General features: G+C 49.1%; 1 protein-coding gene and 3 long non-coding RNA genes across 5 annotated transcripts in view; 1 reads left to right on the top strand and 3 right to left on the bottom strand.

Annotated features, from left to right (window-relative positions):
- Nucleotides 1–26: 26 nt before the first annotated feature.
- Nucleotides 27–3,897, bottom strand: LOC141570819 (uncharacterized). Its single transcript, XR_012495273.1, has 3 exons — nt 3,750–3,897; nt 1,823–1,902; nt 27–290 (listed from the first exon to the last, which is right to left on the bottom strand). It is a non-coding gene; the product is annotated as an uncharacterized LOC141570819 (long non-coding RNA).
- A 1,972-nt stretch (nt 3,898–5,869) lies between these two features.
- Nucleotides 5,870–11,303, bottom strand: ZFP36L1 (ZFP36 ring finger protein like 1). The gene is made up of 2 exons (XM_019733649.2): nt 11,097–11,303; nt 5,870–8,644 (listed from the first exon to the last, which is right to left on the bottom strand). The coding sequence occupies exons 1-2, from the start codon at nt 11,151–11,153 to the stop codon at nt 7,685–7,687; spliced, it is 1,017 nt and encodes a 338-aa protein (XP_019589208.1). The 5' UTR covers nt 11,154–11,303; the 3' UTR covers nt 5,870–7,684.
- A 2,697-nt stretch (nt 11,304–14,000) lies between these two features.
- Nucleotides 14,001–26,581, top strand: LOC141570538 (uncharacterized). The gene is made up of 2 exons (XR_012494627.1): nt 14,001–14,483; nt 21,549–26,581. It is a non-coding gene; the product is annotated as an uncharacterized LOC141570538 (long non-coding RNA).
- The window catches only part of LOC141570539 (uncharacterized), a 35,472-nt gene continuing 24,699 nt past the window's right edge, over nt 17,191–27,963 (bottom strand). The window contains exon 3 of one of the 2 annotated variants that reach the window (XR_012494629.1): nt 17,191–17,984. This is a non-coding gene — a long non-coding RNA (uncharacterized LOC141570539). Of the gene's footprint in view, nt 17,985–24,109; nt 24,233–27,963 lie in introns of those variants that run through there. The other variant, XR_012494628.1, reaches the window with a different exon arrangement.

The raw sequence follows: 27,963 nt of genomic DNA, 5'->3' as shown, positions 1-27,963 counted from the left end.
CCTGGTAAGTCTCCACAAATGCTGAATCATGTAATCATTTTTATTATTATTTTTATTATGTAAGAAATAATCACCTGCAACATACACCCCACACAAGATTGAGGCAGGAAATCCAGAGGGTGAGGCACGCAGCAAAACGTTCCAGGATGTGCCACTAAAACTTCTCTGGAAGAAGGGCAGGGTCACCCTGAGCTGCAAGCTGCTCCCACACTCTGAATACCATCTTTGTCCAGCGTCTTTTCATTCTCAAATCTCCTTCCTCTCCATCTCCTCTGATACTCACCACAGCCCTAGAAGGTAGGCAGGGTTAGTACGCTTCATCTGCCCATACTTAGAGGAAAACGAGGCTCAGCGAAATTAAGTGATTTGCCCAAAGTCACACAGAAGAGGGATAAATCCAGCCTGCCTGACAGGGCTGAAATGAGAGGGAGGCAAGTGAGGTGCCTCGGGTGCAACATTTAAGGAGGCGATCACGTGCATGACCCTGAGAGTGAGCACCTTCTTAAATTCTGCCCTGCTGCCTGACCCCAATCCATGGGCCCTTCCCACACACGGCACCTACAGGCAGCCCTGCAAGAACCTGCCCCTGGAGCCTTGGGGCAGCCAGACGTACTGGCTGAACTGAGCATCTCCCGCTGTTGGGATCTAAGAACGTTTTTCCAGAGCCCTGCAACTGGAACCACTTCCCAAAAGAGTGGAATGGAACAGAAGGAGGAAGTGGTGCCACGGCAGCCACATGAGACTGCCATGCATCCTTGAGACTGAGAGCCAGGGAAGACAGGCTGGGCCAGGTCCTCGGAGACCTCACAGCCTCCAACCACCTTAGGGAGAGAAGAGCCAGGACAAGCAGGCCCCATGGAGGATTCCTGGAACAGTGCCCCTCGATGCTAGCCCACCCAGCCAAGCTCCCTCTCTCCAGCCCCTCAGAGCCCAGCTAGGCCCCAACTTGGCCTCCCTGCACCTCACACAAAGTGTAGGAGGTACCAAGAGATTTATTTTGAATCTGCAAAGACAAGAACCCTTTTCTGAGGTGGATGATTGCATTTACTAATTAGCCAGCTTGCTGGAGTCTGGGTAACTATATATTTAGCTTTACTAAAGAAACACCTGTGTACCGAGGGTTTTCTAGGGTAGTGGGAAGCTATGGAGGACTGAGAGCTGCTCTGCTGGGATTCAAATCCCACTTCACCTGGGCAAGTTACTCACCTGCCCTCCATCCATTCTCTCCATCTATAAAAAGGGGACGGGCACAGTATCACCATCCTCAGGTTACTTACTGCTATTACAAAAACCAGCTACAATGTATTAAGTGCCTATAATGGGCCAGGTACTGAATTTCATCTTTTTTTCTTATATGTATTATTTAACACAACAACTCTGTAGGTTTTTACTTTTGAGGTATAACTTACATACAGTAAAGTACATAAATCTTTGGCACGCAGCTCAATGAACTTTTATGTGCATATACTCTCTATTCTGTTCAAATTTCTATCAGTGTAGATCAGTCTTGCCTGCTTATGAACTTCATATAAGTAGACTCACAGTATGTACTCTTTTGTGGCCGACTTCTTTCACTCAACTTCATGTTTTGCAAATCATCCATGTGGTGTAACGAGTATATCAGTCATTTATTCTTTTATACAGCTATATAGTATTCCATTGTGTGACTGCCACAGTTTGTTTATCCATTGTCATCATCATCCTGCTTTACATTTGAGGAAACTGGGTCTCTAAGCTGCTTACTAAAATTTTAGCCTGAGGTCACAGAGTGACCAAGTAGGGACTTGAATCCGGGTCCCTGCCTCCACAATCAGCTTCTTACCTAGGCAGCGGAGACTCACATCTCCCCGAAGCACTGAGGTGGGCAGAAATGAACTCTGTGTTGTCATCAGCAACTTCTCCCTGTATTACAACTGGGAGTTAGGGGGCAGCTCTCTCACTGGCTCCAAGTGGTAAGAAAATTGCCTCTGGTTTGGCCATTACCAATATTTATTTTCACTGTACCCCAAGCTGATAGCACAAGAATGGTCATCACTCATAGCACTGTACCTTGAGACCTGGCCTTTACGAACACGTCAACACAACTAAAACAGCCTAAACACAGTAGCGGCATCCTTGCCCCCTGACCAGCAGCTGACTCTGATGGGCAGGAGGAGGGAACCTAGGCTGGCATGTGGGCAGTCCCTGCCCTGGCTTCTGGGAGATTAGTTTCCCACAATGATAACTCAGATGTAACCCTTTGGGACTCCTCCAAGAAGCACTGTAGGCCTTCCAGCTACAAGTTTTCTCTGTAACCCAAGCTTTACCCACCAAGAGGTAGGTCACCACAGGGCCCCCCAGGGCTGACTTCACCTCAAGGAAAGGCTGAGGTTTCACCCTGCTTCCCAACTCTGAATGCCTGCTTGCTGCCCAGCAGACCAGACGCCAGCCTGCGCAGAACAGCCTGCAAGGCAGCAAGAGGAGGTGAGGAACCGGGCTGGTCTCTCCTGGCCCTCTTCCCCTCTGAACTCAGGTAGCGTTCCAGTCAGTCCAACCAGACGTGATTAAATGGTTGGCTACGTGCAGGACAGGGAGACCCCAGGGGAAAAAGGGCACAGGGCCAACTCCCAGGCGCCCTGGGGCACCCTTGTCTGTTGATCATTAACAGAAGCCACCCTGCCACAGGTAGAGAAGGGGAAAGTCCAAGGGGGTGGCCTGCCCCCTCCTCCCAGGCCCCGTCCTCCAAACACACCAATCCAGGGCCTCTTGAGACATGAGATCATGACACTCGGTGGAAGGGGTATGTGCAGTCATCTAATCCAACTGGCTGCCTCTCATGCCCCTTCAAAATCTACACAGAAGGCCAAGGGAGTCAGGAACTAACACCGGTCAATTTGTAGTTACTATGTACTAGGGACTGTGCCAGACGTATTCAGTGTGCCAGCCTGTGACATGGTGAAATGCAATGATGGGGCTAGCCTGCCTGGGTTCAAATCCTGATACTTCTAGCTGTGTAACAAATTAGTGAGCTCTGCTCCCCAATTTATCCACATGTCAAATGGGGATGGTACAAAACTTCTTCCGTGGGGTCACTGTCAACCCTGACCAAGTTAGCACACATGAAGCTCTCAGACTGCCAGGTACTTATGGAGAGCTGTCATGGCTAACGGTCCACTTGACCCTCGCAATCACACCTTGAGATACAGATGGAAAATCCAAGGTTGAGTCATTTGTCCAAGGCCCAAGCTGGTATAAGGGCAGCTGAGATTTGAACCCAGGTCAAAGGGCTCCAATACCCCTTCTTCCTCCATGCCATGGAAAATTCCTCCTGCCATGACACTGTCTGCCCCATTGGTATCCCATGCTTCGTGATCCAATTGGCTGCAAAACCCAGTTTATTCTGCCCCCACCTGCTCTCAAAGGCCCTCCTTTCCCCAGAGTGCCACTAAAAACAGCGGGTTCCCAGGCTTCCTCCTTAAAATGAGGCTTGTAGGCCTAAAAAGGTAAGTCATTGCTCAGTGGCCAAAATAGCTCATTTTCTTTGAGCTGCTCCAACGGAAGACCTTCAGCCAAGGGCCAAACCATGGGTTGCAGGGCCAAAAGCCACAGAGATCCTGCCCAGCCAGGACAGACCCTGTGCAGGCCCCCAAATTAAAGATGCCCCAAGGTCCAGGGAAGGAGGTGGGAAAGTAGGCCTCGTGCCCCAGAAAGTTGGCTGACAAAGGCAGGCCTGGCCTTTCCTGTCCCACTTCCCTTTGTTTAGACCTTACCTCCAACTCTCTCTGCACGGCTTCTATCTTCCCCAGGCTGTAGGGGAGCTCAGAGATGGAGGTCCCCTGCCAGCTCTGGGCTCACACCTCCCTGGACTCCCTGCCAGCCCAGAGCACAGGACTGCTGCTGAGACCCTTTCATCTTCTAAATCAGGAGTGTCCAAACTGCGGCCCGCGGGCCAACTGCGGCCCGCAATCCGTTGTTAATTGGCCTGCAGCAAATTCCAAAAATACGTTTAGTTTACTTAAACAAACCAGGTGAGGCAATCCGTACTTCACCTCGAGTGAGTGGCCCGGCTGTTTGTGTATTTTACCGAATATGGCTCTTGGTGAAAAATGTTGAAAAAAGTTTGGACACCCCTGTTCTAAATCCTAGAAAAAGAATGGGACTGAAATAATTCTATTTCCTTTCCTAAGTAGCTTTGGACCTATCTCCACTACCTTTAAGATCTAGATGGTAGAAAATCAGGCTCTTGGGTGACCATGCATGGGCCTGGGTGACCTAAATCCCAGCCTGTGTGAGTTTCCCATGGAATCACTCAAGTGGAGGTAAAGGGTAGAGGCCTGGGGCCATAGAGCTTCCCAAGACCATAGAGAGCCTCCCCATCTTTACAGACAACCCCCACCCTCCAGGGCTTTCTGGAGTCAATGCCTCAATGCCTCCACCTTCATTATCACTCAAGAGACTGACTCAGTGGAGGAAATTCTGGGCAGGCAGTGGGTATGCTTAGTCCCCTCTAAATCCAACTAGTGTCACGAGCCAGGCAATTAGAAAGATGTCTGCCATGTGCTCATCTATACCTGCAGAGCATGGGTTCAAAGTGAGTGATTAAATGTCTTTTTCACTTTGTCAGAGGAAGATCACTTGCCTCTACCACCATCACTACACCACACACACACACACACACACACACACACACACCAGTCCTTCTCTCCTTCAGGGACAGAGGTCTAATTTCACTCCAGTCCCAGGACTGCTTTTCCCCTTCCTCCACCAACCTTTGCCCTATAAGAGGTAATAGTCCCTTTTTTCTACCTCATACTCCAGTCCCCCCAGCAGGCACCTGCCAGGCAGGGAAGGAAGAGTCAACAGGTTGCGTAAGTTGTCTTCCCTAGCCTCAAGGACAGCCCTGGCCCAGCCAATGTCTGCTGTAGACCTAATGGCCTTTGGGAGAAGCCAGGTAGAGGATCAAGGTGAAAATTCAGCTTACCCCCCGCCCCCAAACCTACTGAATACAAGGAACAGAAGGCAGCCAAGCCTCAAATAGTAATATCCATCCCTGCCTCCCCAAAAAGGTCCTCCCAAGAACCAGATTCAGGGATTGCTCTGGCAAGCAAAACATCCCCTCCAAGTGGTCATCTGGCTTTAGCTGGGGTGTTTCTAGCCAAGGAGACCTCACCATTCCCAAGATGACTACTTACCTACTCTGTACAGCATCAGGGTGTAACAAACACTTAGTGGGACCTACTGACTTCCTGTTATGCTGGCCATTTTAATACTCACACTTCCCCTTAGCCCTCCCAAGACAGAAGCATATGTCAAATCCAGGTGAAACCGCCCGAACCCAGTGCCATGGTTGAGCCCCTCACCACCCTGGGTGCTCCTCTCCAAGCCTACAGTCCTTCATCACACTCATCCCAAGTAGGCTTCAGGTCAATGTCCTGTGAGAAAAATGAGCCTGGAAACACCCAAATAGCTCACACAAATCCAGGCTCGCTGGTGTGCCTTGTGCTACATTCCCCGTCATCAATTTGGCAGCCCCAACATCACCCAAAGGAATTAAGACCATAGGCTGGGCAGAGAAGACTGGAAGCCTGTGCCTTGGCTCTCCTGAAGAACTTCCAAGGCCATATAGTTGGGCAAGGCTGGCCCCTTGTTAACAACATACACACTGGGCAGATAATACCAAGTCTAGCATGCTTTGCAATAAACCTCCACCACACCCCATCTATAAGCTCAGTAGATTTCCAGCATTAACCAAGGGAGCTAGCCATTGGTTTAGCTCTAAGTGTAAGAAACCAGACAATGCCCCTCCTCTGACCACTATCTGCAACGTAGACAGGAGACAAACCTATAGAATAAAACTGCAAACCAAGTCAAACCAGCTTCACCATCAGTGTTTCTTGAAAAAAAAAAAAACGGGGTTTATTGATTTTAAACTGCAAATAGTCGTTACAAAAAGTTTTTTTTTTTTTAAATAAATTCACACAAAGAAAGAAATAGAAAGCGACGGTAGTGACCAGCAAGAGGAATAATAATTACATTCATCTTAATGTGTGTGTGCCAGTTCTGTTTGCATGAACATTGGAAAACTCTAAACCTGGAATCCAGAACCTCAAATCTGCAATCGGAATGTCTCGAGATGGGCACGTGGAAGTCAAAGGGTTTCTTTTTTTTTTTTTCCCTTTTAGAAGCTATACATAAAAAGTTGTTTTCCTTCTGTACTGTCACAGAACTTCTACATACATTCTCAGTCCTAGTTGTGAAAGGCCTAAAGAGAAAGAAACTCAATTTGCAGTCCAACACAAAGGGGGAAAATTTCTAAAATAAATAATCCAACAGTTTTTTGCATTTTTTTAAATTAATTTTTCATTTTTTTAAAATAAAATAACCAAAAAAAGTGTAAAGTTACAAAAAATGTCGTTGAAGAATAATATATTAAAACTGTGGAAAAAAAGGAAAAAGACACGTCACAAAATTTTAAGATTAATATGAAGATCATAATTTAACATAAAAGAATATATTCTATGGATTTGTCATCCCGATAAATATGAACAAAATTAACAAAAAAAAGCATAGTTTGGCAATAAATACGTTTTGATAAGTTAAATAAGCTTTTTTATATTGATGTGCAGTGACAAGCAAAATTTTTGCTCTCCAATTTCTGAAAGTTATATGAAGTTTAAAACCCAGGGAAAAAAGCATGGCGTGAGTGCTCTAAGGATAGACCTACGGTATTCTAGAGCAAAAACCATTAAAGCTACTTCTACGGGAAATCGTTTTACACAGATATTGTATGTGGAATGAATACCATTAACTCTCACCCCTCACGTGTTTTTTTTTTAGCTTTTCTCTCATTTTGTTGTTATTTTTTTAAAAGATGTCACATATAAACTGGGGAACTTTAGCACCAAAATCAAGTCTCTCATAGTCCATCTAGCTTCCCCTTCCTCCCCACTTAAAAAAAAAAAGAAAAAAAATTAAATCACAAAGTCCCACTTATGTCACAATCTTCATCCACTTTTTCTGTCTTCCTTCCTGTAGACCTACACCAACCCAGGCAAGATTAGTCAACAGAATTTCAGGTCGGGAAGAAAAAGGTTTTGAATGTCAATATAGGTTTCCCTAAAACCCAAGTCTGGCAACAACTCTCCAGGGGCGGGAGGGGGGGTGGGGGGGTACTAGGGAGACGGGAGAAGTGTGTGGGAGACTGAAGTATGGGAAGGTGCAGTTGTATCGCCAGTGGAGGGAGCTGCTGGTTCTGGGTCCCCCCCTCCCCCCATGGGCAGAGGCTCCGGGAGGCCCACGGGTGCCCTCTGGCGCTGAAGAGGTAATGTAGTCACAGTGACAAAGTTAGATTACAAGGCACTAAGTTGCTTCTGTAAACTGTTACTGCTTTTTTCTTTTGTGATTTGGCACTTAAGGCTTAAGCCGGAAAAAAGGCATCTACTGACAAATATGGGACTTGTCTGTTATGCATGGTAAGTGGGCTATAAAATCAAGGGGAGGGGGTTTCAAGCCAGAGGAAGCTACTGACAAATTGACTTGTCCTTATGTTAGGGAGGTTAAAAGGGAGAAGAGGGAGAGGTATTCCAAGGTTCTAGGGGAAAGGGGTTGAGCTTAACCTTGTTAATGTAGGGGTTATAGGGTAGGGAGGTGAGGATAGGGGATGTGGGGGGGCTGGAGTGGGCAGGGGGTCCCTCCCTACCCTGGATTAGTCATCTGAGATGGAAAGTCTGCTGAAAATGGGCAGGCGTCTTGAGTTGTCCAAGGTGGGGGAGTCTGAGCCACTATGGCTGCTGCTGGAGCTGCTCAGGTAGCCCTCCTGGTCCGAGAGAGAATCCTGAGGGCTGGGGGGAGAGTCAAACATGTGAGGAGACTCAGACATGGGCCGGAAAAGGAAGGTGGTCGGGGAGCCACCCCCAGGCAGCCCCATGCTAGGGGCAAAGAGGCTCGCCAGCTCCTGGCTGGAGAAGGCAAAGGGGTTATTGGTGCCATCAGGAAGGGTGGGTGAGCCCAGGAGGTCATCGGCGCTCAGGATGGGGGGTGGGGTGATGGACGTGGGGCTGTCCAGCAGCCCTGTGGCAGCGGCGGTGGCAGCGGCACTGGGAAACCCAGCAAAGCTAAAGCTATGCTGGAGGCGGGGACGGTCAGCAGAGAGGTCCCGGGCCCCGGCCAGGGCACGGCGCTCCTCAGCATTGTGGATGAAGTGGCAGCGGGGCCCGTATGGGCAAAAGCCGATGGTATGGAAGGTGCGGCACAGCTCCGTCTTGTACTTGGGATGGCGAGTCAGGCTTCGGAGCTCATGGATGCCATGCGCGAACTGGCACTTGTCCCCGTACTTACAGGCACCATTCTCCTCAAAGGGGCGGCACAGCTCCGTCTTGTAGCGACTGGAGTTGACCTGACCACTCCCAGGCTGCTTCTGGGTGGGAAGCAGTCGCTCACCCCCTTCTGAGAAAGAGCGGTCTCGGAAGCGGCTATCCCGAGAGCTCAGAGTTGGGGCCGGCTCGCCCTTGAGGCTGCTGAGGAGCTGGTTCTGGTGGAACTTGGAGCTGGGTAGGGTAACTGAGTGCCTCCGGGGGAAGCCCCCACCAGTAGGGGTGCCCACCGCCTTCCTGTCTAGCAGGCAGCCCCCTGCACTGGGAGTACTGTAGTTGAGCATCTTGTTACCCTGGAGGGAAGAGAGAGGAGAGATAGGATGGTTAGTGACAAAGGCTATCCACCAGGCCCAAGAAGGGTACCTACTAAGGACAACCCCCTCCACAATCAGAAATGCCCCATCTCTCTCCAGGGAACCATCCCCACCTCTGCCCTGGCAAGCCCCTTCCCCCTTTCTCCCATAGACCAGACACCTGAATTTACTTTGGCCCCGTGCATTAAAAAAACAAAAACAAAATATACACACAAAATCCTGGCCTATGTGAGAAATTGTTTTATGCATGCACCCTACCCCAGGCAGACCCCTGGAATGCAACCCCATATCCTGTCCCCAAAGCTACCACTTTTATCCGTAAAATCCAAATTCTTTACCTCCCAAATAGATTCCTCAACTCAAAAGATCTCACATCATTCAGACTTCTCTAGGTTGCCCCTCCCCCTAACAAAAATCAGGTAAACCTCAGGAGATTGCCCCTTTTTAATCAGTCCCTGCTTACTTAATGCCCTCCACCCCCAACCTGGCCCAAGAGTCTCAACTTCCTCCTTCAGAAGTGTTCCCTTCCTTTGGCAACAGGTTTTCAGACTGTCTTTGCTTTATCTTACTGAGGGGGGAGGGGGGAGGAGAAATCCCATGTGGGGTTAGAGGGGAAGAGAGATGTGATTCCTGAAAATGAAATTCATTGCCCCATGCTCCTGGAAGGGGTGCTTTCCACAATACTCTCCCCAATATTCCCTGCCCACCCCAGCCCCCTCCACTGAGAAGATGCCTTTGCAATTAGTCTTCTGGCTCCTAAGGCAGGCTGGATGGAATAAGAGCACCAGTGTTTAATCTTTAACGCAAAGCTGCAGGTGGGGAGGAAAAAGAAAGCACCAAATCCCCCCACCCCCTCCCAGTCAATACTGGATTTGGTGGGGGGGAGGGGGGCAGAGCCACCACAGGCAGGTTTCTGTTCCAATAGGACCCTGGTCACATGCCCAAACTGTACCCAAGATTTGGAAAGGGTGTTGGAGCAGTGGGGGGATGTGACCTGGGAGTTGGCTCCCAGACCATGTGGGTGTCATTGTGTAAATTCTAAAGTTGGTCCCTCAGGATCAGCTGCAGGGGATCGGGAATCTGTAACAGCAACCACCCCATGGAGCGGATTACAGGAACCAAGTTGAGAGCCGGTTCCCAACAATGAGGTTCATTTTAAAAGTCCTGAGGGGGGAGGGGGCGAGAGAAAGAGAAATAGATCAAAGAGTGAGAAAGCCGGGAAGAGAAGGAAGAAGTGCGGGAGAACTCAGGCACCCGCAGCCGCCAGGGCAACTGGAGTTTGGGAGAGCGCAGGGAGGGGAGGAAGCTGAGATTCCAACTTTTTCGATGTTTCTCTTCAGCTCCTCGGTGTCCCTGCACCCCAACCCTGCAGCCCTGGGGCCCTGGCAGCTGCGCCGACTGGAGAAGCAAGCTGGGAAAAAAGAGCAACATGACCCGACGTGTTTAAAAGAAGGCAAAACACTTTAGCAATTAAAAGTGGCCTAGCAGCTTCCCTCTTTGGGAAGAAAACTGGGGAGAGGGGGAGAAATCAATTGAACATCCATAGGCTTTTTTTGCTATGTACACTTACACCGCCCTACTGGAACATTCCGGGTTTAAAACTTGCTTTTTTTCTTCATCCACTGGCAAGACACGACTTAAGGAGTCCCCCATTAAATCCTTCCTAGCAAAGACTCTTGACCTCAGACCTGCATTTTGTCATCGTGTCCCCCCACCCTCCGTATCGAGGGGCCGAGGTCCCCTAGAAAACAAGTAAGCTGGTCAACCCGAGTCTCACTTTCACGCCAAAGTTTGCAGCACGACCGTCTATCCCAAGAGGAAGCCTGGCCGAGCTGGGGCGAACTGAAGCCCCACTGCAAACTCGTTTTGCAACATCCTTTTGAATCAGAGCTCCTGGCCTTTTTCTCGCAGATTCCCAGCCCATTCAAGCCAGGCGAAAATCTACCAGCAAATCGTCGTCCCGAGACTCACTTCTCCAAGGGAGCCCCCTCCCAACCCTATAGGCGGGCTGTAACTAAAGACTGAGACCCCTCCGGCGGCCGGGAGACCCCAAGCACACACCGAGAAAAGGAGCAGACCAGAGAAACCCGGCTCAAGCTGAACGTTAGGGAAGAAAGATCACCGAAAAATTGCCCCAATCTAGGCCAATGACCAGCATCCCCCCAGCAACCCCGCCACGCAAACTTCGCCCCCCAAAACTCTGGTCTCCAGATTCCCATGTAATCCCCCCCGCCAGGAACTGTTGAAACTCAAAGGGTGGGAAGGAGAAGGCCAAATTCCTTCAAACTGGGGAGGGGGGAAGGGCATGGTGGGGGAAGACTATCTCGCCTTTCTCCCCTCTTCCCCCCTTTTTCCAAGACCTAAACTTTTGGGGATTCTCTTTTTAAGGCAAAAAAGATTTTGAAAAGCAAAACCCTCCGCCTCACTTTACCTTGCATAAAACTTCGCTCAAGTCGAAGATGGTGGCAGACACGAGGGTGGTGGTCATCGTGGGTGCTCGCACGGGGCAGGGACGAGGATCTGGTGTGTCGCGAAGGTCCCGGTGCGGGGAAGGCGCAGCCTCCGGCTCTCCGGTCTGGAGTCCCACACGCCTGCTCCCGGCGCCCCTTGCCTTTCTGACTCTCTCGGACTGCGGCGCGCGAAGCCCGATTTATAAAGTTAGACTGGGAGGAGGAGCTTTAAACTTATTTAAATGAGGAAGAGGAGGAAAAAAAGTTGATTGACACTGAAGTTGAATCAGCCATGCGGTCAAACTCGGGAAAAAAAAAAAAAACTTTCAAAAGGAAGAAGGGGGAGGGGAGACGAGGAAAGAAGGCGAGGAAAAAAAAAAAACCCCACTCCGAGCAGCACACAACTTTTTTTCTTAAAGAGGAAAAGTTTCGAGTCCGCTCGCTTCGCTACCCGGCGCCCTGCTCTGGGGCGGCGCGCGGCGCAGAGGGGGAGGGGCGCGCCCCCCCTTTGTCAGCCGTAGGGCCCAGCTCTGTGACATCACTCATTCCACCCTCTTCGGGGTTCTTGTTGTTGTGTTGTTGTTTTTTTGTCGGGCAGGAAGGCGAGCTCGACTTTCTCTTTTGGCAAGCGGGAGCAGAAGTCCGTACTGAGCCCCGCTGCGGTTTCCATCTTGAGCACATCTTTCTTAACTTGTCCAAGTGCCCCGCACAACTTACTCTCTTCCCAAGTTCTCTTCCGCACTCGGCTCCCCTCCGCAAACCCCGCAGGGCAAGGGGATTGGAAATTTGGACCCATAAAGCCTTCAAGTCTATGGTTTTACTTTTTTTTTTTTCAGCGGGGGGTGGGGTTGGGAGGTTTTTTCCCCAGGGAGGACCCGGCCTGGCGGGGGTGTGCGCAGCACGATTTAGGGCTCCGCACGCGTCTACACTCGCGTTTGCTCTGCAGCCCACACTCTCCGAGGGTAGGCAAGGGGTACTAGGGGGGTCGCGAAAAAGACCACCGCCCAGGCGGAGTGTTTATCAGGTCTGGAAGTTGTATTTCACGTATCCAATCTTCAAACATTTTTATAAAGAAACCTGAATCTTCATGAATGTCCCTTCCTCCCCCCGACAAAAAACCCACCCAGCAACACACAACTTGCCGCGCGCGCTCAGAACTGTGGACCGCGCCGAAATACACTTACACACCCCTAGACACTTGAACAATGAAAAAGTTACTTTGGCAAGAATGAAGGTAAAGAGATGGGGGAGGCGACGCTTTTATTGTTCTTCCCCCGCCCCCAAGAGAACGGAACATATGGCTTGTCACGCTGCGCTGTTTGGGAGGGAGGGGAGCATGGGATCCTAGAAACCGAAAGGCCCGCAATTGATTATTACTCCTATAAAAACTGTAAAATGTGTATTTATTTATTGTTAGGTTCGGATGCCCCTACACCCACCCAAATAAAAGTTGTTAACGTGTCCCCCACCGCCCCCGCGCTTTCGTGGGAGTGCTTAAGTGAGGACCCAGGCGGAAACCGCAGGGCTGCGTTTCTTTCCTATTCCCCCGCGTGCCCGGCCGCCTCGTCGGCCCTCGCACGTTTCTTCCCAGCACTCGAGGCCGCCGGGTCTGTTATGAAACCTCGTTCGCTGAGTGGCTAAGAGCGGGTTCCATTGCGATGTAATTAGGTCACCCCATTATGAGCACGTTTCTTTGGAAAGGACAGGGCGGGAGGAGCACAGCGCTCGAGTCGCACTCTCGCCACCACCACCACTACACACACACACACACACACACACACACACACACACACACACACACACCACTTGACTGCATTTCTTATTTATTCGTCAACCTCCGAGCAAACCTAGGAAACCTTCCAAATCACAACTGTTTTAGGAACCGGTTGTTTATCATCTTTCTGAAATACACAACTTTTGCTGCAACCACGAATCTACGTGACCCCAGCCCGGTTTGCTTTTATTTGTCTTCTTTGACTTAAATTGATGGCCCCCATTTTTAACCCAGTTGCTGTCCTTTGCTTTATCTTCTGCTGCTGTCCAGCCTCCTGTTGCTTCCCTCCCCCTGCTCCCATTTTGCAGCTTTTCTTGAAATCTGGCAAGCGCCAGAAAAGGAAATAACTTCCATCCACCTTAATTTAAATCAATCAAATGTAGGTTTCTTTCTTTAAGGGACGTTTGCTCGCTCCTTTCCCCAGCTCCAAGAACGGGGCGGGGGGGGGGGCGGTTTCGTGCAGTTTCTTGGTGATGAGGTAATGAGTTCCAGATTTCAGAACAGAGCAGGGTGCGCGTTAAAAGCACAAGGTTAGTCTGCGTCCTGATGTGAAGCTATTTCGGTTTTTGATTCCCCCCCACCCCCAAAAAAGTCTAACTCTGGAGGGTTCGCGAAGCTCTGCTGGGGGAACAGGGAGGGGTGGAAAAGCGAAGGGGGAAGAGGACCCGGGACGGGAGGAGCGGCTGGGGCCCGCACCCTTTGTGCCCCTTCTTGGGGTGGAGGGGGTGCAGCTTTCCCCCGCTGCTGCGGGACCGGCCAGAGCACCATCACCAGGCCTCAACGTCCTGGGCTGGCTAAAAAGTCCCCCCCCCCCACCAAAGAGAACGCGATTCCTCGAATTTCCTCCGCTTTTCCAACTTTTGGGGGGCGCTCCCATCCCCCGCTCTCGGGGCGCGGGTTCTGCGGGGCGGTGGCCAACCTGGCCCGCTCGCTCCGGAGTTGTTTACCGGCCCCGCCGACCGACCGGGTTTGTTCCAGCTCCCAGAGCCTGTCTCTATAATTAAACTCTTTTTTTAATTGTCGGGTTGAAACGTCATTTCGGGGACTTTCCAAGGGTGAGGGAGCCGAGGGGAGGGAGCGATCCTCCTTAACCCTTCGCTGACCTGGCGTCTACGCCGCGGCAGGCCTGGGATCAGCGTCCAGCCGGGCGGAGGAAGGGTGGGGGTCTGAGGGCCAGAGCTAGTCTGTCCCCGCCCAGACGTGCTCGGCAGGTGCCGGATGGTGGCGGGAACGGCAGCGGGCCACGACCTGGGCAGGAAGCCCGACGGGAGGCTTTGCGCAGCCCTCCCCGCCTCCTTCGCTCTGCAGTCCGCTCTCCGGTTCCTTACCCGCGCCTTGCCCTGAGAGGCCGCCCCTTCACCTGCACTGCTGCTTCCGAACCGTAGGCGATGGGCCAGGTCGTCTGGCCCAGACCCGACTTCCGGGTCTTCCTTTCTCGCTTGGAGCGGGTCCCCTTGCAAGGAGGCCCTAGCCAGGTATTTTTGGCTTTGGGGTATTGTTTTGTGAAAGGGAAAAAGTGAAAGTCCTCAGAATTAGGGAAACGCGACGGATATATTCATCGACTAATCTGGACTCTGGGCGCACCTTGTGGCAGGTGAGAGTGTGGGACGCTGGGCTGCTGACCCCCTAGACTGCTGGGCCTTGTCAGCAGCGCTCTTCAAGGCACCCTCTCCCCAGAGTCCCTTCCTGGCCCTGGTTGCAGCACAGGATCTGCCATCGTAGAGCCCTGAGAAGTTACACTTCCTCCCAAGCTTCAGGTCATTTGCACAATACCCCAAATCCTTCGGATTGGTCCCCGCCCTTCCCCCAACCCTTGCTACCTGAGAAAGAAAATTCCCTGGATTAGAGAGGAGGGAGGGCCAAGTGCTGCCTGAGAGGTACCTGGTTTAGATTTACCTGCAGTGCTTGTGGAATGCAGATTCCTCAGCTTTGACCCAGGCCCAGTAAATCAGATCTCTGGGGTGGAGCCAGGAATCTGCATTTTAGTACATTTCCTGCTAGTGACTCAAACACTAACGTTTGAACATCTGTGGTCCAGGATTTTGAAGTTGGGCTGTTCTGGATCCAGATCTTGGCTTTGTGACTTTTCAAGACACTGACCAAAACCTCAGTTTACTCATTTCTAAAATAGCAGTAATATACCTAACTTGGCCTATAAATTGCCTAGTTTAATGCCTAGCTGAAATCTTGTATATGCCTACCCACTGTATGTAAACTGAGCCATTCTTGGGACCTCATTACACCACAAAAATTCTGGGTGGGGTATTCATTTTGCAAAAAGATTCTTCAGTATAGATGTCCATTTGAAATCATCAACTGACAACTTTGATCAGTATCACTTTCTGGTCCCCACCCCCAGCCCTGGACAGGCAGGCCTGAGGCCTGGAAAGGGGAGAGGACACTGGCGGGGAGCCTGGGAAGAGCAAGATGGGTCAGGATGAGGTTATGGGAACCTGCTGCCCAACTGAAAAACACCTGATTATTGTCACAAGTATTTCTGAAAACTGGATCACTGGGCCCCTGCTGATAGTAAAAGCCAGGCTCTTCTATCAAAGTTCTCAAGCCCCTCAGACTGCTTAGTGGGCACTACTCAGCTGCCAATATCCCCCCAAACCAGGGAGAGGACTCAAGAGAAGATAGTTGACAGTCTACTATAAATGCAGCACTGCGCTATGCCTGGAGCCTCTGGGGTGTAGCTCAGGGAGTCAGCCCCTTCCTGCTGGGACTACAGAGAAAATCCAACCCCAGGCTATCCCAGCCCTGGGAGGGTCTCATTGCCTGTTGCTCTGCCTGAAGTAGGACATCTAAACCCTCATTCTTAGGTCAATTGTTTTAACACTTTCCCTGCAGAAATGTTCCACAGTTCAGTTAAGTTCCCAGGCTAGCCCACAGCTGCACCTCTTCCTCCTGTGGGTGGGCCTGCTTAGAGACACAGGATAGCCCATGAGCTTTGAGTCACCTAGACTTTGATGGGAAGCCCAATTTTTCCAGGTGGCCACCAGTTGCACAATCTGAAGCAGGTCACATAGCCTCTGGGATGATCAGAAAGGTGAAGCCCTTTCCCGCCAGTGCTTAGCTCAGATAGCCATCTTCCCTCCAGCCAATCCAAACTGCTAGGTTGATGGTGGTTGCTGCATAGCCCTCCCTGGGGCTTCAAGGCAGACCAAATGCCTCCCCTCATCCCTGCCACCCCTGTCGATGGTGCCATTGCAGCCTATAGCACTCCAGCATGTTAACTGCATTTTATGAAAGCATCTGTTTACTCCCCTCTGGACTATAAACTCCTTGAAGGCAAGTGCTTCTCTATTACCTGGGCCTCTTAAGTATGTCCTGAGTAGGTACACAGCAAATTTTTTCAGTTTTCCCTGAACCTTTGCTGTCAGACCCATTAGGATACTTTGATCACCCTAAATCCAGCAGCAGGAGTAGAAAAAGGAATGGGCAGTTTTGGTGGTGGCAGGAAGGTAGGGCTTGGGCTTTGCAGGGAGTAGGACAGCAGCCTCAACACTGGAATGTTCCGTAGACCAGAGCTGTAACTCAGGGAGGCTGGGCTTCCAGTTTGCCCAGGACGTGTTCTATGCAGCTCATAAGAGGCAACATGGTCTAATGAATGAGCACTGGTCTAGGAGTCAGGAATCTCGGATTCTAGAAGTACTCTGCCTGGGGTTCACTGGGTCATTCTCTACTCTGGGCTTCAGTGTTCTGATCTGTAAATTATTGGACTAGACAGGTGGTGTTCAAACACCACTCTGAACAGAATCACCTGGAGAGCTTTTAAAAATATATAGATGCCCCATCGCACTTACCTCCAAAGATTCTGCTTCAGTGGGGCTGAAATAAGGCCTAGCATTTATATTTTCTTATTTCCCCAGGTGATTCTATTATGAAGCCAGAAACAATGGATTCAGTTGATTTAGAGGAGCGGTTCTCAACCAGCAGCAGTTTTGCCCTCCAGTGAACATTTGACAATGTCTAGAGATGTTTTTGGTTGTCACGACTGGAGGGGAAAATGTCATTGCTACTGGTATCTGGAAGGTAGAGGCCAGGGACGCTGCTAAACATCCTGCAATGCATAGGACAGCTCCCCCACAACAAAAATTATCTAGTCTAAAATGCAGGAGTACTAAGACAGAGAAACCCTATTTTAGGGGTTCTTTCCAACCCCAAGATTCCTGCATACTTAGATCCCACCCTCCCTCAAACCTTTCTCCATATGGCAATACAAGTGATCTTTTTCAAAACCTAGATCTGATCTTGTGTTATTGCCTAAAACCCTTGGTTACCCATCCCTCTTAGAATAAAAACCAAAGTCTTAGTCCAGCATAGTCTCTCTTTCACGTGGAGGAGCAGTGAAAGAGAGATTGACTTTCATACCTCCTCTCTCCACCACTTGACTTTCATACCTCCTCCTCTTCCCAACGCTACCTCTCCCACCCCCCAGGGCACTCGCTGTCCTCTAGACAGTTTCTGATGAAAATGAACCATCCTTCCTCCTGCCCCAGGGCCTTGACACGTGCTATTTCTTCTATCTGAATTGACCTTCCTTTGGCCCAAATAAATTCTAAATCATTCTTTAGAACCCAGCTCAAGCATCACTTCCTCAACTATTCTTGGTGTCCCCCTCCCCCAATCAAGGTAAGGTGTCTGCCTCCACTCTGATGTTCTCATGAAATATTCATTTCCCTCAAAGTAGTTATTTCAGTTTGTGAGTATACATTCATTCTTATAACCATTTTTTACTTTTTAATTTAACATACAGTAAAATTGACCTTTATTTGGCATATGGTTCTATGAATTCTAACATGTGAATAGGTACATGTAACCACCACCATGATCAGCAAACAGAATAGTTCCATCACCACCAAAAAACTTCCTTATGCTATCCCCTCACCTATCCCTTACTCTGGCAACCACTGACCTATTCTCTATGCTATAATATTGCCTTTTCCAGAATGCCATATAAATGAAATCATACCTTTGAGTTTATTGCCTTTGACATTAATCCATGTTGTTGCATGTATCAGTAGTTCATTATTTTCAACTGAAGAATAATATTTCACTTTATGGGTAGGCAACCAGTTTTTTATCCATTCACCTGTTGGAGGATATTGAATTATTTCCAGTTTGGAGCCATTGTGAATAGAGCACCAATAAACATTTGTGTACAGATTTTGTGTGAACGGAAGTTCTTATTTCTCTAGGGTGAATAACTAGGAGTGGGATTGCTAAGTCATAATGTTGAAGTTTATCGAAAACTGCCGAATCGTATACCATTTTGCAGCTCCAACAGCAATATCTCAGAGTTTCTAGTTGCTCCACATCCATATCTGCACTTATAATTGTTAATATTTTTTTGTTTTAGTCATTCTAATAGGTGTGTAGTTGGATCTCCTTGTGGTTTTAATTTGCATTTCTTTAATGGGTCATGATGTTGAACATCTTTTCATGTGTTTATTTGCCACTTGGCACGTCCTCTTTGGTGATATATCTGTTCAAGTCTTTTGCCCATTTTTTAATTGGTTGGTTGTTTTCTTACTGTTGAGTATTAAGAGTCCTTTATATATTCTGGATACAGTGCCTTTGTGGAATATGTGATTTGCAAATATTTTCTCCAGTCTGTACCTTATCTTTTCATTCTCTCAACAAGGTATGTTCACAAAGTTTTTAATTTTGATGAAGTCTGATTTATCAGTTTTATCTTTTGTGCATCATGCTTTTGGTGTCACATCTAAAGACTGTTTGCCTAACACTCGGTCATTAAGATTTTCTGTTTTCTTCTCAAAGTTTTATAGTTTTATGTTTTACACTGAGACCTATGATCCATTTGGAGTTAGTTTTTATATAAAATGTGCGATTTAGGTTCAGGTCCACTTTTTTTCCTATGGATATCCAATCCCAACACTGTTCATTGAAAAAACTGTCATTTCTCCATTGAATTGCTTTTGCACCTATCCAAAAATCAGTTGGCCATATTGGTATGCGTCTCTTTATTCTGTTCTGTTGATTTGTGTGTTCATTCCTTTACCAGTACCACACTGTCTTGATTATTGTAGCTTTGTAGTAGTCTTAAAATCAGGTGGTGTAATTCCTCCAACTTTATTCTTCATTTTCAAAATTGTTTTAGCTATTCTAGTTTAATTGTCTTTTCATATAAATTTCAGAATCAGCTTGTCTATATCTACAAAAAAAAAAAATCCTACTGGGCTTTTTATTGGAATGCATCAGTCTATAGATCAATTCAGGAAGAAATGGCAGCTTTATTATGTTGAGTCTTCTAATCCATGAATATGGTGTGTCTATTTAGGTCTTCTTTGATTTCTTTAATCAGTATTTTAGTTTTTAGCATTCAGATACAATATATGCTTTGTTAGATCTATACCTAATATTTCCCTTTTGGGAGGTAGCTATTGTAATTTCTTTTAAATTTCAGTTCTCAATTTCTCATTATAGTTTATAGAAATACAGTTGAGTTTTGTGTTGACCTTTTGTATCCTATAATCTTACAAAGTCACTTTCATTATAAGAAAGATTTTTAGTAGATTCCTTGAGTTGTTTTTTTTGTGTGTGTGTTTGTTTTGTTTGTTAATAAATAGAACAAATAGTTCTATTTATATGCAAATAGAACTAGTTTAATTTCTTCCTTTCCAATCTTATGCATTATATTTATTTTTCTTGCCTTATTGCCCTGTTTAGGATTTCCAATATGATGTTGAATAGACATGGTGGGAGTAAACACCCTCACCTTGACTGCAATCTTAGGAGAAAGCATTCAGTTCTTCACTATTAAGTATGATATTAGTTGCTGGGTTTTTGTAATCATTTAACTTTTTGACATCTCCCTTCTTACCAGGACGTATGCTCCATAAGAGCAGTCTGTCTCTGCTCTCAACTCAACCCCTGGGCCCTGGCACAGTGCCGAGCACACAGTAGGCCCTCAATAAGTAATTCTCTACTTTGGTAATTCAGCCAACTATAACCACTGTCCCGTATGACAGACAAGAGAGGGACTTAGCTGAACAAACACAGATCGCGAAGAATAATCACAATAAAGACTCCAATGGACCCAGCTAGGCATTGGCCCCATGGAGTTGACAATTGTAAGCTGTAGAGCATCTGTAGATCAGCTTTCTGGCAAGCCATACTGTGTCAAAGCATTTATCTATGAGGAATAGATGACTGCGGTAAAATAATTATTTTAGATTGAGAGCATTCCATTCCCGAAGGGAAATTAAACAAAAAGCTTTCAGCTCTGAAAAACAGGGGCTTTCAGGGTAAAGAGTCCCACTGCTCTGAAATCTTAGGCCCTCAGACGGGTGGGGTTGTTTCGCTAAATTTATTTCAGCCGCTTATAGAAACAGAAGGGGGAAGAGGGGGGCGGTTGCTTGCACACCAGCCCTGGCTCTGGGGTATTAATATCTGCCAGGTCAGGCTTTTATTTGGGTTTTGTTTTACCTTTTGGGGGTGGGGAGGCGGGCAGGCAGCAGGAATATCTGGCAGCTGCAGGGCTTGAGCTGTGGTTTCCCACCTTTCTCCCTGTCCACTCCCCTGCAGACTACACCAGCCCACTCGTCCCCTGCCTCACTTTCGGGTGGCCCTCTACCCACTGAATACCAAGCACTGGGCCAGGCCTTTTTCTGCCGTCTCACCCAGGCACCTTTGACACAAGACTTTCTCCCACTCCCAGAAAGAGTCTGAGCAGAGAGAGAGAGGAGAGATTGAGAGGTTGATATTGAATCTGTTTTCTTTCTGGCACAAGTGTGGGTATAGGGAGACTGGAGCCTTTGTCTCTGGCCCCCATCAGAACCCCCTCCCCAACCCCATATCCCCACCCCCAGTGGCTCCACTCCTTGAATTTGGGGGGTTGTTGACTATGAAATCCAGGCCTTTTGATCTCTGTGTTCCTTCTCCTCAGCCTCCCCAAAGCCCCGAGCACACATTCTTAGTGCCCGATACCTGAACAGCCTCTTCTGCCACACCCACCCCTGCCCCATATCTAGAAAAAGGAGTTAAATGAAACCACCATGTTGTTTTTCAAAAACCTGTTCTTGTGCTGAATTTGGAATGCTCTGTGGAGCACAGGTTAATTACTTCCCACAGATGTGGGGAAAACCAAGGCACAGGAGGGGAGGTGGCAACAGGTGACCTGCACCTACTGTGGGTAGGTGAGAACAGTGTCCATGGCCGGCTCTAGGAGGTGCCTGCTGAACCTGAAAGGACCAGAGAGAGATCGGGCTCTGTGTCTGGGCGCTGGTTGTTGTGTGGCCTCTGTCTGAGGGCAGGAAGAGGAGACACACAGGGAAGCTCAAAAATCTGCCCTGACATAAGACTTGAGTAATTACATGAGAACATGGGGAAGTACCTCATACAGTGCCTAGCCCATGGGAACCCCAAAAAGGCTGGTTTGCTTTCTTGGCAAACTCCTGCTTCCTAGGTCACTAAGGAAGACAGGGGAAGCAGCATGTGTCCTCTTCACTCCCCAGCCCCAAGATAGAAATACGGTACAGGGACTAGTGGGAGTTTGGGAGAGGCCCACTATGAAGAATCTCCAGGGGGTTCTTGCTCTGAACTGGGAGGTCTGCTTCAGTGTGATCAAAGATACAGCACATGCTTATAAACTGTAAAGTGCTTGCAAGTAAACTAAGTTCCTGCTTTGTCCTAGCACCAGCCAGTTTGCTTTGGAATGATCCTCCAACCTTCTAACAACTCAGCCCTGAGTGAACAGACCTGATCCTGGAGCTGTTCCTTTGAGAAGCAGGGCCCACCTCCCCAGCCAGAGCAGGGATCAGACAGCTCTTGGAGAGTTGCCACGTAGGCAGCCGGTGGAGGAGAGAGGATGGATCTTTGCCACAGGCCTGTGACTTCTTTAAAGCTGAGTTTCTCCCGCCAACTGCACCCTCTACCCCAGGGGGATTGCAGGCCCCCAAACCAGGGCCTGCCCTTGTCTGACCAAAGGCAACCAGATCTGCTGCAGCTGTTCAGTGAGAGAACAAGCTCTCCCAGAGACCAGGGAAGCAGCTGGAGAAAGATTCCTGCCAGCCCGGGGGTGTAAATATTTATACAACGTGGGTGCGTGGGAAGAGGGAAGGCAGAGGGAGGTGGTAGGAACGAGGCGGCACTGAGACCGCAGATTGAAGGAGCCTGCACTTCGGGCCTGGGTGGGAAGGGCAAGAGGCGGCTGGGATGCTAATCTCCACCTGAATTCCTACATCAAAGAGACCGCGGGGTCCTTGCCCCCAGCTCTCCTGGCCGAGTTGAGGAAAGAACTTAGAAGAAAATTCATCACCAGTCCCCTAACCGGTCTTCCTGTCGAGGGTAGCCCTTGAACCAGAAATAAACTAGATCAACAGGCTCGGATTAAGGGCCTAGGGGCTCCTGGGTCTTATAGTTCCAGGGTCTTAAAGAATACTGGATTCCAAGAGTTGGACTGCAGGGTTGAAGGCTTAGAAAACATAAGCAGAATATAAAATAGAAGCCAAGATTTCTCTCAAGTTTCTATATAGTCGATAGTAGTTTTCTAAAGTGGCCAAGAACACTGTGCATTGATGAAGATGAGGAGGAAAAATGAATGGGACCTGGCAAAAGAACAAGGTATGGAGAAGGCAAGGGGGCCCTGGATGGCACTTCCAGAGAAGCATGTGGCCACCATCACCACAGGGCCCAGGAAAGAGGGTAGCCCAATGGGCATCCACCTGGTGCTCTTGGGCACCTGCATCCCAGGATGCGGCTCAGTTCCAGGTGTGACCCAAGCAGAGCACCGACGCATCCGCCCCTCAGCTGGGCCTGCTAAGGACTCAGCCAACATCCAACGGCATGGATGCCCCAGGGTGGGAAGCAAGCCTGGGCCGGGGGCGACAGCCAGATGGACTCCAGTCGATTTGCCTCAGACAGCTGGGGAGCAGAGCCAGGACGCTCCTCACCCGCCTCCCACCACTCCAGACAAGGAAGGGTGCGGCTGCAACTTCTAGGATTTCTCTGCCACTGCGCCCATTGAGAAGTGCCACCTGCTTCTATCAGTACCAGGGCTGACCCTCAGTACCTCCCACAGGTGAAATCTGTGTTGTTCCTCAGTGGCCAAGAGCCTTTAAGATACCTCACAATTATCAGCTTCTTTTGCATTCACCCTGTGTCCTGAAAACACCCAGTGGCCAGGGGTGGAGAGCATTGGAAGGAAGGACCTCCTGCTGGAAAACTGCCTCTGTCTCCCTAGCAGACCACTCCAGATGCCCAGGCCAACTTAGCCAGAGAGTGAGGATCCAAAGGATACCCAGACTCCCCCAAGAGGCAGACCCTATGCTGCAAGTCCTCCCACCCACAGCACAGAGATTTGCAAATGATAAATGCCCAGTGGGTGCACCTCCCCTGAGCCCCAGACTTTCTAGGTGGAACCTGGTGAATCCCCCACCCACCCACCCCGAGAAGGGTGGATTCTGTGGCGTCCCTGAGCAATGGGGCCCAGGCCCACACACCGTGGAGGAAACACCATCTGCCCCAGCCCTCAGTCCGGACCTGGCAGATGATGTCAGCCCTCACAGGGGGAGGGCAGCACTGTCCCCAGCCCCCCCTCCAGAAAGAAGCTCCTCTTCCAAGGACACTGGGGCTGGGGGAGATCTTCAGATGCCCAGGTCCTCTTCTGCCACCGTGGCCCTGCCTGCCGGCTGTGGCCGCCTTCTTGCCAGCACTGCTTAAACAGATGAACAAGAATAAAAGCCTGTGTGGCCCAAGGAAATCTTTAGGGGAAAGAACTGAAGCTGAAGGAAAAGGAGGTGGGGTGGGGGGCTGACTATAAGAAATGGGAGAGGAGGGAAACTCAGGAAACAGACAAAATAAACCATCCGGGAATCCAGATGTAAAACAAGGAAGGCCAAAAGAAAAGAAAAATTATGCTAAGAAGGCAGAGTAGGGTGGGGAAGGGAATTGAGGCTGAAAAAGAAGGGGGCAGTGATAAATATTCTGCAAAGAGAGAAGAATGTGAAAGCAAACAACACCAGAAAAAAATTAAAAACTGAAGAGAGACCTGGGAGAGAAAAAGAGGCAGCAATGAATTTAAAACAACTGCTTTGACCCTCAACCAACCACACTCATTAATGTTCTGAGTCTCACTACTTTTTGTGGATTTCAGACTCTTCTCAACACTGAGCAAAGATAGTCCTAGAAACGCAAGCTCTCCATCTTGCCTTGTTTTTCCTGCAATTCTCCCCACTTACCTCCACTGTTGGTCCTTTGCTGAGTGAGGGCTGATCTTCCTGGGTCAAGGCTCAAACCCATTCCAGTTCACCCCAGTCTGGTGGTTTCCATCAGGGAGCCCTCTGGAGGGCTCACTGGAGAATCTAAGCCACAGGAGCCCTGTGGTGGGCAGGAGAAGCATTAGGTGTGATGGAGCCGTGCTATCAGCTTTGCATCTTCCAGGGAGGGGCTTATCCAGCCACCTCTGTGGACCAGAGAGAAACCAACAGACACGCTGTCCTGGAACAGTAGGGATTCATGGAAGATTGGCATACCCAACTCTATGCAAAGCCAGAGGTGTCCCAGCAAATGCCACTTTTGGAAACAACTTAGATGATTTAAATTAATTTCCAGGCATTGCCAAGGAGACATAAAGAGAGCCACAGCTTTCCCATTGCCATGGTTGACAAACAGTTTCTTGAAGTTCATTTTGTGTCCATAAATTCCATGAGCACTTAGACGCTGGGTCCGCTCCCTTCGTCTCCTTGGCCTCTTTCAGCCTTCTGTTGCCTCCCTTTCTTCTGTGAGTCTGCCTCTGCCTCTCTTCTCTGTGTTTGCTTTGGTTTTTCCATTTCCCTTACTGAATCAAACCCACCTCTGCCCACCCTTCTATGTCTCTATGACAGCAGGAGTTGGGAGAAAGCTGAAGCCAACCAAGGCACAATTGAGAAGCAAAGGCAGTAAAAATGTGAGTGAGTTTGGTGTAGCACCAGCTTTGGCATGCTAGGCTGTCCACAGTAGGTGAGGTGGGCTCCTAATGGACTGGATTCTGAGCCTCACCAAGCCACCTAACACTGCTCCTCCAAAGTTCAGCCAAGGGAAAGTCACACAGGCTCAACTCTGATCGACTGGGACAAAGAAAATGGTGCCCGTGCTAGCCTTTCTCCCTCTAAGAATTCTTAAGTACTTGACCCTGATTCTGTACGTTCTGTAAGTCACACTTTTCCTCTACCAAAAAACTGAGATATGACAAAATGTACAGAAGGGATATCTAGGTTGTAGCTTTAGATACTCAACCCTCAACCCCGTTTCTTCCCATCCCTCCTAAACTCCAAACCTGTCATGGTCGTATAATCTATGACTCAAACTATTATTTAACCATGAAAAAAGACAAGCCAGGAAATTAGAGGCTGAATGACCTAAAATTTATTCCATTCAACTGAGCTAATCTCTTAGTAAGGGTGTGTATAATAATAAGTCATGTTATATCTGTTCTGGAAGATGTGAACATTGCAGGCGAAAGTGCATGGTGACTGCAGATCCCAACTTGTCAAGATTTTTCCTCAAAAGGGTAAGTGCCTGGTCCTTGGCCAAGTTGCCTAGCAGTTTGCTAAGCGAGTCTTAACATTTGGGAACCAATATGTTGAAATGGCGAGCACCCAATGTTCGGGCTGACCACATTCACATCCTGGCCACTTCCTAGGCAAGTGAGGGACTTACCTGGCTTCCCTTAGTCTCCTTTGCTGTTAAATGGCAGTGACAGCAATACTGATCTCCTGGGGCTACTGTGAGGACAGATGAGCAAAGCGCTTGGCACGTGTGAGCCGCCCCCCTCCCTAAGAGCACCCCCAGTCAACTGTTGCTGTATGTTAAACAGTGAATTGGCAAGACCAAGAAGAAGGCTGGAGGCCTCACAAAGTGGGGTTCCACGGAGTCACTGGAACACAGTCAAGTATCCTGAGCAAGAGAGAGAAGAGGGTCCCAGAGGAGGCCCAGGCAGCTGGCGGGTGGAGTGCTGCACAGAAAGCCAAGGACAGCCAGTCACAGCCGGGGCGTCCGCGTGGGTGGGAGGACGCAGGGGGGCTACACTGCAGTCCTCCCGCATTAGCTCAATGTGGCTGCAGCCCCACCCTTGCGTGTGCTCACCCTGCCATGAAACTCAGCACGTACTGACCCAGCACCCACTACACGCACGGCTCTGGCCAAGTGCAGAGCGGGAATGGAGCAAGCTTAAGAATTGCTCATCGGCCTCAGAGACTTCATAACCGGGCGTTTCTACCCAAATTCAGAAACCTGCCCTTATAGGAGCTAGATTGTAAAGACGTGACCAAATGCTGAGAAATTCTCATGTCAGCGCTCTTGTTTTTCCTTAAGTAGAAAGGGCAAAGAGTTTTAAAACTGTTCTGGCAATGTGAATACCACCTGAATCTTGGTAATATTTAGGGGGTGTTATTACTTTTTAGGTGCAATAAGGACAGTGTGGCTAAGTTTAATGAGTCCGTTCTTTTTAGGAGATACATACTGCAGTGCTGGTGATGATCTGATCTGATGATACTACGTAGGATTTACTTCAAAATTCTCCGGTAGGTAGGGAGGCAGATGGTGACATAAACGGACAAGATGACCAGGATTTGGTGATGTTGATGATGGGCATATGGGGCTTCTTCATACTACTCTGTCTCCTTCTCTGTATGTTTGGAATGTCAGTACTACAATGTTTTAAGTTCATAAAAGCGGAAAGAATTTTAACTCAGCGATCCCTGTCTTATTGGTTCTTACCACACGATATTTACTTTGTAAAGATGTGCTCTTGGACAACAAGGGAGGCTGTGTGGGGAGATCTGCCAGGAGCCAGGGAGGGCTGGAGAACGGGCAGGAAGACCACCACCCTAGGGTCAGGAGAGCGTCTCAAACCCCCTCCACACATGCTGAGTACCCAACGTGGAGCCCTGACCCTCAGGGCTGGGAAAACACATTCAGAGAGCCTGAGGTCCACTTTGCACTGCTTTTAAACTCAGTGAAAATTGTTTTTCAATTAGTGTCAATGTATTTTAAACCACAATGAACTTTCTCAACTCACTTTCCTCAACTGGAAAATGGGGGTAATCACATGTATCCAAGTCTCTAGGGTGATAGTAAATGAGATGAATGTGCAGAAGTTGTGCATAGTCCGCATTGATAAAGGGTGGGTCTGATTTGAGGGGTTTTGGCAAATGCTGGCCTTTAACCTCTGCGACCACAGCAGAGCCAGCCCATCTTGGGTGCTCTGTTTGAATTGTTCATGCTGCACGTCAACCTCTAAATTACATAGAAGTCAAGGTACACATACTCTGGGAACTCTTTGATCGAGGCATCTTGCTGGATTTCACTCCCTTCAGGTTTCACAGAGAAGTCACTGCTGTCTTCCTCCCTCCTTAGAGGAACCACCCTGCTCTGGGAAGAATAGGCCACTTGGGATGGAGCCCCCTCACTGCTTTCTTTTTGGTCGAAGCATGAATTGGAAGATGAGGAATCGGGCACTGCCCATTCTGGGCTTTGAATGGTGAGATGCGTTTGGAGAAAGCAGACCTTCAGCAGATCAATTCATTCCCAAAGATGTAGCAAGGGGTTCAGGGTACACAGATGCAGCAGGCCCTGTGCTCAGCAGTAGCCCCCACAGGGAGCTTCTGGAGCCTTCCCCAGCGGAGCCTTGGGCAAGCGGTCATGAGGGCTTCCACACAGCAGAGGGCAGCACAACACCCTCTCCTGAGTCAGAGGGACCCGCCAATGGCTGGGCAAGGTGACCTGGCAACAGACACTTTTCCAAGAACAAATCTAAGTAGCCATGGCATGCAGAGGAAGGAATCCCAGGAGAGGCAGGTGGCCCACACAGCCAGTTCCCAAGTCTTTGGAACTTGCCTCCAGGCAACTTGTCAGTGGCTTCCTGTGAAACACATTTCAGCCAGAGGAGGGTGTTTGCGACTTCAGGAGAGGGACACACAGTCTACAGGACTGGAAGGGAGGAGGGGACATAAACAGAAGGTAGTCCAGTCGCTGAGGGAGTGGCCACCCCAAGTCTTTGGGTCCTCGCTCTATGGCCTCCTGCCAAGCAGATGAAGGAATTGGTCTGTCCCATCCCAACCTGCTCCACA

This window comes from Rhinolophus sinicus, linkage group LG03, assembly GCF_036562045.2.
Source record: "Rhinolophus sinicus isolate RSC01 linkage group LG03, ASM3656204v1, whole genome shotgun sequence".
Lineage (NCBI taxonomy): Eukaryota > Metazoa > Chordata > Mammalia > Chiroptera > Rhinolophidae > Rhinolophus > Rhinolophus sinicus.
This window is presented reverse-complemented; position numbering and strand designations above follow the sequence as displayed.

Coding starts and splice junctions, on each gene's coding strand:
- ZFP36L1 (XM_019733649.2), bottom strand. CDS start 11,153: ATGACCACCACCCTCGTGTCTGCCACCATCTTCGACTTGAGCGAAGTT. Junction 8,645..11,096: donor TGAGCGAAGTTTTATGCAAG/GTAAAGTGAGGC, acceptor TCTTCCCTCCAG/GGTAACAAGATGCTCAACTA.